The following is a 14130-nucleotide window of genomic DNA, read 5'->3' as shown; positions in this document are numbered from 1 at the left end:
TATGAATTTCATTAAAAAATGCTTTTATATAACGCAAATTGTGTACAGTAATTGCGCTTTACTGAATATACATTATGTATAAAAATGCAATTTTACTGTAGTATATAGAGTTGAAGAACGTTTAAACTTGTAATTTGAAGGTTTTATAACGTATAGAAATAGATTCTTGGGGTGTAATAGCATAGTTTCAAGCATACTTTCAAGCATAAGTTTCATATCTTTATATATAAATCAATATATTAATAATAAAAATAATGTATAAGTAGTATTATAGTATTTTAAAGGTTATTAAAAGATAATGTTACTTATAAATATCACTCTTTGATAGGAATATATTATTATAACATTACTTAACAACAGGGAGAAAACAAAAATAAAAATAATTCGGAAAAAAGTATTATATTGTTATATTCTAACATATACACAGTATACTTCGAAATATTTTTAGAAGTATCGAGTGAATTTCAAGTAGGAATTAAATAGACGGTTCCGAATTTTATTATTCTTTATATTTATATATTATGGACATATTTTGTTCGTGCTGAATTTGTGAATGTGTTATGTAGAGAAAAGAAGCAATACTTTTCTAGAAAAATATTTTACATAAGGACAAACTGGAAAGAAAGCTTTCTATAAATAAAAATAGAAGAGTATACGATCTGTAAGAACTGAAATTGGGTTTCGTCCTTCGTATAACATCATCTCCTTTTTTTAAATAATCACAGAAGAAATACACTCAACATATGGCATTTTTAAAATGATATACATCCTCCTATATCTTTCTAAATAAAAATAAATTATGTTTAAAGGTTTATTCTAATCGTTAATTATGCATATAAGCAGAAACATTTCTTCGTTGAACACAACGAAATAACTTCATCCCTCGAACTAAATGTCTTTTAATTACTTTGTAAATGTATTAATAACCTAATAATACAAACGATTTTACAGATTTATAACGTTTAAAATGTATTATTTACTTTAAATTTATTAATTATTTTGAGCCTTATATGCTTTATAATCGAATTGAAGTTCTTCTATTCTAACATTCGTATATACTTACGTCTATGAATAATTCTAAAAGTTATAATTTTATCTATGTTTTATTACAATTTTTAGCATTATTACAACATTTTTTAAAGCGTAGAGATGGAAAAAAATGTCTAAAATGTTACCACAACATAGTTGTGGCCACATTTTTAAGGTTGTTTCCTCCACAACATGGTTGCATAAACGGTTATGATAGAACATTCTCCACCAGAAAATTCTTATGATAAGAAAATATTTCCCGAATAAAATAAAATAAATTGATAAAAAACTTGATCTTTATTATATTTATTTTTATTTTTATATAAGTTTATCAACTTTGAACTTCTCTAAATATTAACAATTTCATGTAATTTCTAGGTCTATAGCCTATAGTCTACCTGAGATCCTTCAATATCTACACATATTTTAATATTAATAATTTAAATATTTTTATGAATAAATACGTTATAAATTCTTTTTTTTTCTATTTTAAATTAATTATCTATATTTAATTTTATAATTAATATTACATTTTAATGAATTATTTAGTAGCGAAACTAAAGATCAGTTCCAGTTATCAATGCATTAAAACAAAGAACGAAGGAGAGGATCGTTAAATAATACATAAAATCTGTAATTTTGGATAAATTACAATTAATTTTATCTTTTATTTTAATTATAAAACAATTAAAATTATTGTAAAATTAAATTTAACACATAATTATCTCGTATAGGAGCAGAGAAATTAGCATTAATTTTATTAAGAAAAAGGGCGATTTACTTAAATCTTTAGGCAGAATTTTTACGATACTTCACTTGCAAAACCATGAAACTTTATAGTTTATAGGGCACGATACAAAAATTCCACCAGTTTATATAGAATTTTTGTTTTTGTGCCAAATATTACAGTCCTGATTATAGAAAAAAGGGTGTTGGTACGATGCACCTGTGGGAAGCTAACACATGGAGTCAAATTGCGTAACAGGTGAACTCCTTCAGACGCCAGGTGGTCTAAGGCGAGAGTGTAACACGCCCTGTAAAACAGTAGAAAGTCTGTGTACTCCCCAGTGACGTGTCAACCTTATAAGGTCTGATGTGTCACTATTCTTCTTAACAGAATAATAAAGTCGTACAGATCTGATTCGGAAATTTTTCTTTCTTATTTTTTTTCTTCTTTATTTTCCTCAATTCTTCCGTGAGAAAACAGGTGTGTCTTTTAATATATTCATTTTACTTTAACCATAATAAATTCCCTGTTTCGAATTTCTTTATATGTAGGCCTGTCACTTATAACCTTACATAACCTTACTTAGAAGGCTTATATATGGAGAATGAAGTAAAAATAATTAAAAATTTTTAATTTGTGTGTTATAAATATTTTAAAAAATAGAGAAAAATTATTTAGTTTTTAATACGTATTTTTGAAACGTTCTGATGAAGTTGGGATCAGGATGGAAGATAAAATGATGAAGTTGGAATCAGGATGGAAGATAAAATGATGAAGATGGGATCAAGATAGAAGAAGATAATTTAAATATACACCTTTATTATTTAATTAAAAGTAAAATTTTAGTTTTTTTTAATACACTTTTATAGATTTTTATACGGTATAATTGCCCTATGTTTTGTTTATTTTATTCTTTTACCAGGAATGTAAAGAGTATCAGTTCTTAGCTGGCAGGTATATATGTTAGAAGTAAAGGTCTTTTCCTATTTTCTCAGTATGGACGTTGTGTATTGTGTTACGTCGTAAAGATCAGTTTGTGAGATAACTTTCAGCATGACTGATTTTGTCAAACAGTATTCTGTATCACTTTCTCACCCTTAATGCAAGAGGAAAAAAAAAAACGTATAACTTAAACTACTAAAAAATATACATTTAAAAAATCCCAATTAAATTTATATAAATTTAATTTTTTTTCTAAGATTTTAAGTGTTTTCTTAAGAAAAATTCATTATCTTTAAGTGGGGGATTTCTTTTTTAAACTTGCGACTCGATTTATTTATTTAATGATTTTTTTTTAAATATTTGCTTATAATTTTCATATAATGTTATATATCATTAGAAAGAGCACATTATGTAGTTTTAAAATATACTTCACTCCTTACTTTGCTATGGGTCATTCGATGATAATACAGGTTAGAACTTGCTGTAAATCTTTTTCCACATACATGACATTGATGTGGTTTTTCTCCTGAGTGAATCCTTCTGTGAGTATTGAGCGAGCTTGAAGTACTGAAACCTTTACCACAAACATCACAAACATGTGGTTTTTCACCTGGAATAAGTATATAATAATTAAATTTACGAGAACAATTATGAGAAAACTAAACTCTAGACGTTCTACTTCATATATATTCAGTTTAAAAAAAAGAGAGGGGGAAAAAATTAATAATAAACTATTAACTTCGGTCGAATATTAGAAAACAATAGATAATGCTGTGTTTTTTTTTTTTTGACGTTATGTTTAAGTTCACACATCATGTCGTCCTAATTTTTGCGCTTTGTAATCTTTAAAGGGTATCATCTCTGTACGGGTTATAGAGAACATAAAAGACAATCGAGAAAAGAAGAAAAAAGAAAGCGAAAACAAACAAGAAACGTCATTGCCAGAAGCGTAATGGTTATGCCCTATACCCCCACCTTTTCGTCACACACGGTATAGCTATTGTTACGTGGAACACCCCAGGCTCTACTGATGATAACAATTATATAGCCAGGGGGTAGAATATAACACGACCTAGAAGATCCATCGTGAGGTGACGGAGGCCTCACGATTGTCGTGATTTTTGCACGCTTGGCTTGAATTGTTGTGGTTAAATTCAGTAGCTTCTACTCTTATAACGGTCATACCCTGTCAACACTTGTTCTCTACCTATTTCTTAAGAAGAAAATTACCTATTGAATGTTTCGTTTGTTAGTATACTGTTTCTGCACTATCTAAATTAATTATCCTTATTTTTACCACCTCGACGTAAGTAAAAATTACAAAATTTATACTGTAAAGTTGTATAAAATGCATTAAAAAAAGGTATGTTCTTACCTGTATGTGTTCTCATATGTCGACGAAGTAGAGAGGGTCTATCGAATGCTTTACCACACACTTCACACGGTAACAAATGTCTTTCTCTCCCTTTCTTAGCCTAACCAACCTAGTATCTATTAATGACTGTATAAGAAAATTTAATTTAAATTAATTAAACAGTAGACTATATAAATTTTAAAATAACTCACATTCAATTATATTTTATTACTATTACAAGCACATTAAGATATACAAAATAGCACGGAATTAATGTTACATATTAAAATTCTCGACTGGTTACGTACAGAAAACAAAATGGACTCGATTTCCCATTATTAAATTGAAGGAAACAAACAAAATATTTAATTAAATATCAAATTATTCACCTCTTGTTTTGTTTATTTACAAACGTTAACCATTAAAGTCACATTTGTATTCAGAGAAGACGTTTATTGTTCGTACACAAAGTAACTTATTGCAGCATTGTTTTATTTCCTTTGTTCTTTTTTTAAAGAGACGTCACAATATAATAAATTATAATTAATATATATATATATATATACTAAATTTATAGTTTTTATAAGTACTAAAATTTTGGTATAATAACCTCTCACAAGTGAGAAAAAAATGGCACGTGAGGCAGGTGAGAAATATGTCACCTGTCTTCTCCTTATTGCTAAGAGAAGAGGTGTTTGCCAGGTTACCCACCTCATCGTTAGGAGACAGACTGTCGCCTGAGTAGGAACGACGTTCGTCACTTTCAGAAGGAGGTGTCATCAGAAGTCGACTAGGTAACGTCTTGCCATCGTCTACTGTCAATTGAGTCGTTCCTGATATTCGATGAGTGAACAATGATTTCGATAGATCCAAAGGCGTTTCTGTCGATTATAAAATAATACGTTATTTTTTTTTTAAATTAAGATTGTTTTAAACACATAAATATTATAAGGCAATTATTTAATTTGTTTATTGTTACGTTAATTATGTCATTACTTTCTCACTGTTGACTAAACGTGTCAAGTAGCGGATCTAATCGAGCTGATGATGATGTCTTATGCTTCATTTCTGATAAAATTTAGCCTTTAGGTTATTAGTAAATTGCAGATTATGTGAATATCTTCCTTTAATTTACTTATTTAACATAAAGATTCTATTATATATACTGTATAATTTTTTATTTCCTTAGAGCACTCTCATTTTTTATGTAAATGTCCCTATCGCCGGAGCACTGATAATTCTTACAAACTATAAATTTTTATATGTGAAACACATCCCTTAGAGACTACATTTTTATGTATTTGTAGCCTATCAGATCCTTTATGTAAATGTTTGTGTCTAGACAATTTACATCGCGTATGAACTATGAATTACCATATACATTGGACATTCACAACCTTTATAAACTATGAATTTTATATATATAAAGCGCCTGTATCCTTATGTAAATGTTCATGTATGTAAGAACATTTGCATCCCTTAAGAGCTATGTATTTCCATACACATAAAACGCTCACATCCCTTATAAACTATGGATTTTCGTGCACCCAGATCTCTGATATCCGTTTAATTTTGATATAATTAGTACACATATCATATATTTTTATAAATTGTCGTGCATTTGAGTACTCAAATTGTCAATTAAATATCCTACAGCTGACTTGAGATTTCCGTGTTTGATAATAAGTATTATATCATTGACAATATACTTTATATATAAAGAAAAAAAATATATATATATATTATTATTATTTTTTCTAATGAAGCAAGCTAATTACATTGCCTAGAGTAAGCGAGTCTGGAAACTTATAAAAGGAAGCAAGCAATTTAAATCAATTTTGAAATAGCCAGGATGAAGAATATAGGCGATAATTCTTCAGTCAAAGCCGAAGGCTTATTCTCATTGTAGAAGGGTCGAGGAGTGATTCAATGCTACTTACAATATATAGTTACTGATATTACTGTCATCTTTTACTTCAAGTTTAAGAGAAGATTTCGGGGATTGGGGGTCACTCAACTAAGAAGTTCGAGGAAACGCCTTTGCCTTAAGCAAAACTTGCCCTAGAAGTAACGTGTCTAGTACAGCTTAGGGCAATGTCAGTCTGTTAAAAAAAATGGAGGATGAAAAAACAAGAGAAAGAGAGAGAGAGAGAGAGATCCTTTGTGGATGACACAAAAGATTCATAAGGTAAAATTGATTCCGAATTGTCATAAGAATTACACGATAATTAAGAAGTACGTCTTTAATGTTTAAAGTATTCAATTATGTATTATTTTTCTATCTTTTTAATTTAATAATTTATTTATTCTTATGATGACTAATTAATTTAAGGATTGTTTGTTGTTATCTGGATGTGAGGAGTGAGCGTACGATGGTATACTCTTCATTTTATTGCACGATATTTCTACAATAAAATTAATTATTTATAAAATACATTTATTAAAAATTAAACTATTTTTCATGTAGAAAAAAATATATAAATTGTTAGAACAATACATTTCTAGAATTAACTCGAGTTTTTTACTTACAAATCTCACGATTTTGCAATTCTAGTTTATAATAAACTAAGAATCTCTAAGAAGTAAAGCATAAGAGGAGTTTTTTTAATAGAATTTTAAGAAATTTATTAAAATAATAGGATAAATTAACCTTCAAGGATCATTCCCATGGCTTGTTTATATTGAGTGGCAATTAAGTCAACTGGGTTTTTATAATCTTCTTCGGTGTCTTCGTAATAAACCACCAACTCTGTGTGTGGTGCAACAGTCCTGATGGTTTCATAAACTGGTTCTCCTTTCACTAAAGAACCCAAAAGATTGACTTCTCCACTGAATGTTGGAGAAAATCGTAAGAACCTCACCCAGTTACATTGACGAATTTTATGAGATGCGATGTCTTGAATTTCATCGTAGCAACCAAATCGATGCCTCAACTAGGGGAAAAAAAGAATTTATATTGTTAAAATTACTTAAATATAAATATAATAAATTATATTAAATTATTGACTAGTAAATTAGAACAATAATTGAACTCGTCCTTAGTTATAAATGCCTAAAGTTGAAGTTGTAACTCGTAAACGTATTGCCACTAAGAATATATATATACCTGAGGCTGTTGTGGGAACTTTCATTCTCCACAGAGACATTAATCAGTATTAATAAGGTTCTAAATGCCATTGACTGTATCAACAAAAGAAATATAAGAATGGAATCCATGATCATTAAATTAACTAAGGATAAATGATGCGGATGATTAAGGATGCGGTAACGTGTTGCAGAATATTTAAATATTATGCTTAATTTTATAAAAATTAATTGAAATATTTATTTATTTATTTATTATTCTATTCGATGAATATTCTGTTTATTTAAAAAAATTAATTTATAAATTTACAATTTTCTAATTTTTTTCCTGTATTGAAAGATATATTTTACTTACTGAAATATCAAAAAATATAGTATAAAACTTTAAAATTATTTTTATAAGATTATAAATGATTAAAAAATTATTCTATTATAAAAATTTTTAGTTCCATTTTGCCAATTAATACAAAAAATTTCGTGGTATTTTTTTTAATGTAACTAATTAGGAAGATAAAATATTAAAGCATCACAGGTTATTAGTAAACACTATTAAATCCTTCCTACACGGTTATATATGCATTTGACAACTAAAAATTACGAACTAAAATTACAGAAAACACATCTGCATAATATAAAAGTCTCATTAGTCACCTTCAGGGGTGGACTCGTTACTAAAAGTTTACTTCTAAAAGATGACCTTTGTGTGATTTACAGGCTGTCGCTTCTGACTCTAATGGTAATGTTGTGTTATACAAATTTTCTTTTGTAAGATCATGATTGAGAATCTCATTTTGTAGTCTGCACCGTTCTTGTCAGTATTTATAACAAATGTGATGCTTTCGAAGCACAGGATGCATTATCTTCATTGAAAATAATGATTCGAAGACGACTGTCGTGTATATGCAAAGGTGTTTTTGAATATATTGCCTTATTTTCTCTACCCTATGATGTAGTCTGACTACTAACTGGTGATAAAGGGTTGATTTATATCTATACCCTTAAGCCCACTATTTAATCTGTTAATTGACATTTTCCTTGTTAACATATGTGTTTTATTCTACACTTTTTATTATTATTTTTTAAAAAAATTATCATAAAAATGTAGATTAATGATATTATTATTGTTGTTATATATTTTTTCCCCTTTTAAATTATCCCCTATTCAGATTTTAGTTTAATTGGATATATGATAATAAAATATCAGGACAATGTTATCGAATGTTAATCTTTCTCTTTCTCTTCTTTGTATACGAGTTATGTAAATTTATATCCTAATTTATTTTAATAAGAAGCTATTCTATTATATATATGAAGACATTTAAAGTTTCTTGAATTATTTTCAGTATTAAGAAGATTAAATGGCGGCACTTGTTGTGGCTCTAAGGTAACATATTAGAGCTCTCTATCCGATAACAATCAATTTAAAATTGGGAAGCCTTAAACTATATCCTTTATTGTGAGGCCCTAAGCTGTAATGTGTAGGTCCTACGTTTAATTCATGAAGAACGTATCGATTGGTATTGATTGAATGGAATGTATCTAGATTTATACATCAATAAAACGAGTTAATACAGAGAAATTTTGAATTAATAATCTTTAAAAAAGTCAAAATTTGAATATAATACTTAACATTTTCGCATTAAAACGAAGAAAATTGTAATTTTGAAGCATCGATGAAGACGATGAAGCATTCTCGAACACCCCGAAATTAATTTTTTTTAAAATTATTTATATTGACATAACTCATATTTTTTAATAAATATTTAACAAAATTAATTTTTAAAAATTTCAGAATAAATTTTCAAGCAACATCCTACGTAAAATTTCTCAATTTTAAATTATTTATACCAATATTATCCCATAAAAGATTGATAAAACATCAATAAACATATTAAATTTCAACCCATTATATAGTATAAATATGCTTAGAATTATAAAACAAACTTCAATTCTTAAATTTCATTTATCAAATTAATGTACCATTGTTCATATCCATTACATAATATTGGAATTATTTATATGTGACCTTTGACATCCGTATCTAAACAATTATTATTAGTTTATAAGCTGCCAATCATAATGTCAACATATATGCAAATTATTGTATTAAATTATTCAAAGGTGTAATTGTCACTAAGTAAAGAAAGATTAAAGAAGAAGAAGAAGAAGGGGGGAAGAGCATCGAGATAAGAATCTTTGTATAACAATTTACCAAAGATTCTCACGTAACACTCTGAATGTAATCAAATAATTGATAAGCAAGTAAGATTTCAATATCGATCTGACTATTTTAATCTCAATTATATGTTTTCCAATATCATAATATCGCTTATCATCCCTCTTTATCAAAATAACTCGTGTGAAAGAAAAGAAGATAATTTATTTCTAATTTTATTATTATTATTATTCAATAATATTTTAAATATAATATTATATTATCAATCTACAGACTTATATTCTATTTATTTATTTATTCTTTCAGCTTACTGAATTAAATTATATAAAAGAAAATATTTTTTTTATCATCTTTAGATAGGGAGGGAGGACTTTTTTCTTATCTTGAAAACATCAAAATGTTATTTTTGTAATCTATTTTTATGTAGTTTGTATGGTAAACAATAAAGTGTGTTTCTTTTCTTTTCTTTTTCTGATAAAATTATTATTATCTATATATATATTTCTATAATATTTTTACAATATTTTATTGATTCTTCTTGTATAGAATAAACCTGTAAAGTCACACCAGTTATACGTCTATTATTGCTTTATTATATATTTAGAGCTTACTTTTATGAGATTTTATGCGGACTTTAATGTATTTTTTATCTAAAAAATCAATTCAGAAATTTTTTTAATGTAAAATTATATCAGAATTTGATCTTATTGTTGGCTTCCTCTTCGAATTAATGTATTTCTAGAGGTATGTTAAAGTTGAAAATTGATTATATAGGAATGGAAACGATTCGATCAGCAAAGATACTCGTTCGTGATGTACATGTTAATTAAACTTTAGCTTGATATTATTACTTTACAACGATAATGAACCTGAGAGGACGGATATCGGAATTTCACCCTGAAGACATTCATCTTGTACTTCACATTGTTTACGAATTGCCGAAAGCTATAGAAAACTATCACTTTGTCAGACAGACAGAGAAGCAAAGTAGAAGGTTATTATAAAACCATTGAATTACAATATTAAAATATGGAAAAATTTACTATATTTTCCAAATAATTTAACTAAGATTTCTTGTATCAGATACTCCGTATCACATAATTCTTCCATCACACTCTAAGCTACTAAAATGGCTTTATTTCTTATAAAAATATACAAATTCCTTCTTGATCCTACATTTTAATTAATTTACTAGATCTTTAATTAATATTCGCTAAATTTTTTACTATATATATTAATTTGGCAAGGCAAAAAGAACGTATTATAAGAATAACAACTCTCCCTAATTTTACGTGTATTTTAAAATTAGTAAACTATACTAAACAATTTATTTGTATATTTTAAATAGTAAATATTGTACTTTAATGCTCCATTCTTACTTAAAGCAAGCGTCTGTTTGTCTATTCGTTTGAGATGCTTTAAACTAAAAAAGATTTTAATATTTTACGGGGTTGTTAAATTTTTATATACAATATTATCTTATCAGAAATAAAATTTTAAAATAAAATGTGTTCATGTTGTAAAAGATAATGGAGAATATCTGGTAAGTGAATACAAAAGAGATATTAAAAAAAATCTGTGCATATTGTCACTATAATAATGCATTATATTGCTTAAAAATTATAGAAATAAAATTTTAAAAAATTTTACTAAATATAATTAATTTCATGCTTACAAAATACATTTTTAATTATATAAATAATAAAAAATAATTAGTAAAAATATATAAATTTATTAGCAAAAAGTTTAGAAAAATAATAAACTTTCAATTTTTTAGAAAAAAAAATTAATATTAAGAAAGTATGATTAATTTATTTACATTCTTTTAACAGGAAAAAAAATTAAATAAATAATTAAAGGTAAGGCTATCGAGTTGTGTGAAAAAATTAACACTTGCTCCCCTTCCATACAGAATGAGGCGAAGTTAAGTGTCGTACCTTCACCACGACAATAAATAACGATCTGCAAGAGGACGTGGGTGGAGTCTATTGAGAGAAGTTGTAATTGGGAGGTGGGCGTTGGATACCACGGTGAGAATATCAATCACATATGCTACTCCACGAGACCTACACTTGACCCATTTCGTCTTCCCGGGCCACAGTTTAGTGGTCATCACGCATCACGACAAAACGATCGAACGTGACTCACACTCTGGCATGAGTAGCATCTTAGATTCGTGATGTGTGCGCTACTGATCTATCCTTAACTGATAATACTTCTCTTTTTTTTCCGGATTTTAAAGGAGCTTTACCCTATATTAATGTAGAAATTTAGTAATTATAGTGTTTTAAAGTTTAAAAAAAATATATGTGTGTGTGTGTATATATATATATATATATATATATTTTGCTTCGTGTCTAAAGATTAAAATTCTAAACGAGTCAGTTTTAATCGATTTATAAAGTGTATTTTAAAAATTTTTTCTGTATTTTTTGGAAGTAACATTTTTTTTTCCTTTATTACTTTGAAAGTGATACTTTGATTCTTATCATTTTCGTCTCTCTGAAATCGAAATTTTGATTATTATCATTTTCCATTTACTAAAATTGACATTTTTGATTGTTGTCATTTTGCAATTTTTCGAAATTGACATTTTTGATTGTTGTCATTTTGCGATTTTTCGAAATTGACATTTTGATTGTTGTCATTTTGCGATTTTTTTTTTCGAAATTGACATTTTTGATTATTGTCATTTTGCGATTTTTCGGCATTAACATTTTTGATTGTTGTTATTTTGTAATTTTTTAAAATTGATATTTTTTAAAACCTTCATCATTTTCTGTTAGTTTAAAACAGAAATTTTTGAGTTCTTTTCTAATTTTTTTAGAAAGAAGACGAAAAAATGATTTTTTAAAAATCTTTCTTTTTTCTCAACTACTACAGCAAAGATTTATTTGTTAAACATTTTATAAATTCTTTAAATCTAAGACAGTATATTAACCATAGTTAACTCTTTTTTGTGATGAGAGCAGATGCTAATTTTCGCGTCAACTTAATACAATTGATTACCTTGATTAATCAGTATTACTCTTAAGACCTACAATTAATTAATTAGTTTTCTGCTTTACTATATTGAAACTTGTAGAGAGCATTTCATAATCGATTTGATAAACTTGTATCTGAAGTGAAAGATCATAAAGAGAAGTGGAGATTAGGGGTTAAAACAGAAAAAAAGTAGATTAAAAGCAGAGTAAGGAAATTAATAAAGAGGTTAGCTTGTTAAATTTTGAATATAACTAGAGATGTCGGTGGGTGATTGTTAGCAAGACACAAGCATGAAAAAGATTTATCGTAGAAAATAATACAGTTACTTGATAGGTGTGCTATATGTTGTCAAGGCCAAAGAGGCGAGGTTGTGGCTTTGGGCAACTTTCCAGCTCAGTACCTTCCTACAGACATCAGTCAGCAAGTAGTTAAGGTACAATAATACTGTAAGGATAAGGGGGACGAGACATGAAGGTGAAATGAAGAGTATGGAGTATCTGTCAAGGAATTCGTGTCCCTGATGCTAGAGATATGATGGTCAAAATTGGCGAAGGTGAATACAACACCTGCTGTGTGTATCTTAGAAAACAACTTTTTCATACGTTCGTCTTTGAAATGACACGTTAATTTTCCATGTTCAGTATCAATTCTTAGCATGATTAATGATGTTACCAGTACTTCCTTGTTAGAAGAATCTAAAATAAACTTTACTTTTTTGGAGATATCATCAATTCCTATATATTTACATATATGAAATTCTTGTTTTTTCAATTCATGAATATAGAAACGAGAATCGAAGATATTCTTGAAACGAAAGCATAACACACTCCGGAAATATATACAAATTTATTAATTCTTGTAAAGGATCATGTTCTTAATATAAATGGTATTTTCGGCATGAGTTAACTTTATCTTTCAAGGGTATCTAGAAAGTTAAAATTAGCAAATATTTCTATTATGTAAATTAATGCATACGAGTTTTGAACAATGCGTGAAGTTCAATTATGGATACCAAACATTTTAAAATGGTAATTATTATTTGATGATGCTGCAAGGTTACAGCATATAAAGTTTATATAAATTATAGAGTTTTCTGCGTATAAAAAATCCTTAAAAATTGAGAAAAACGGTGCTCTTTATCTTCACAACGCTTCATCATGTACCAATTTTCACCCCTCTCATCTTATTCACGAAACGAGTTTAATTTATAAAATTTAAAAAAAAATAAAAAACAATTCCTATATAACTTTAAGAAGGACAAACATATCTACAAAACTGTCCTCAAATAAAGGTGACAATATTCAAATCGACCTTGAATAAATCTATTGTTTCCTTTGCATATTTGATCGTTCGTATAGTTGATATCACGCCAAATTAATTCGATATTATTATAATAAATGCGCTTATAAATTTTATATAGATGAGTTATGCTTTAAAAATAGATAAATTCTATTAAAGAATAAAAATAATTACAAGAATCAGGGGGGTAGAGAAGCAGTACGGAAGCAGCTTTTAAAATTTCTACTACTCAATGTAAGCTAGTTTCTGTATCCAACAATTTCCTTTCAAGTCCATGATGATAAATATTAATGTCGAGGTTGGGTGTGGCAGAAGGTACTGACGAACGAATGGGATCCTCACGGTCACAGTTGACGTGACCGAGGACATTGCCAAATTGCTCTTTTTTTCCTTCCAAACATTCTCTTCTATCGTAAATATATCTTTCTAACAGCTAAAACGTACTGTTGATCCGCGATTGAATCGGGGTTACACGTGTTTAAAATTAATAAATTTTTTAAAAAAAAATCATTTTTTTATATAGAAAACTTTCGA

At 27.5% G+C, this 14130-nt stretch overlaps 1 protein-coding gene across 1 annotated transcript in view; it reads right to left on the bottom strand.

Moving 5' to 3' along the window:
* The window catches only part of LOC136981011 (uncharacterized), a 49939-nt gene that overhangs the window by 21330 nt on the left and 14479 nt on the right, over positions 1 to 14130 (bottom strand). Inside the window, 4 exon segments of the mRNA XM_067277261.1 lie at positions 3139 to 3308; positions 4074 to 4199; positions 4760 to 4933; positions 6703 to 6985. Of these exon segments, the coding sequence (XP_067133362.1) occupies positions 3139 to 3308; positions 4074 to 4199; positions 4760 to 4933; positions 6703 to 6985 (753 nt within the window).

The sequence above is a fragment of the Centruroides vittatus genome, unplaced genomic scaffold (assembly GCF_030686945.1).
Source record: "Centruroides vittatus isolate TY-2023 unplaced genomic scaffold, ASM3068694v2 contig_738, whole genome shotgun sequence".
NCBI classification, from domain to species: domain Eukaryota; kingdom Metazoa; phylum Arthropoda; class Arachnida; order Scorpiones; family Buthidae; genus Centruroides; species Centruroides vittatus.
This window is presented reverse-complemented; position numbering and strand designations above follow the sequence as displayed.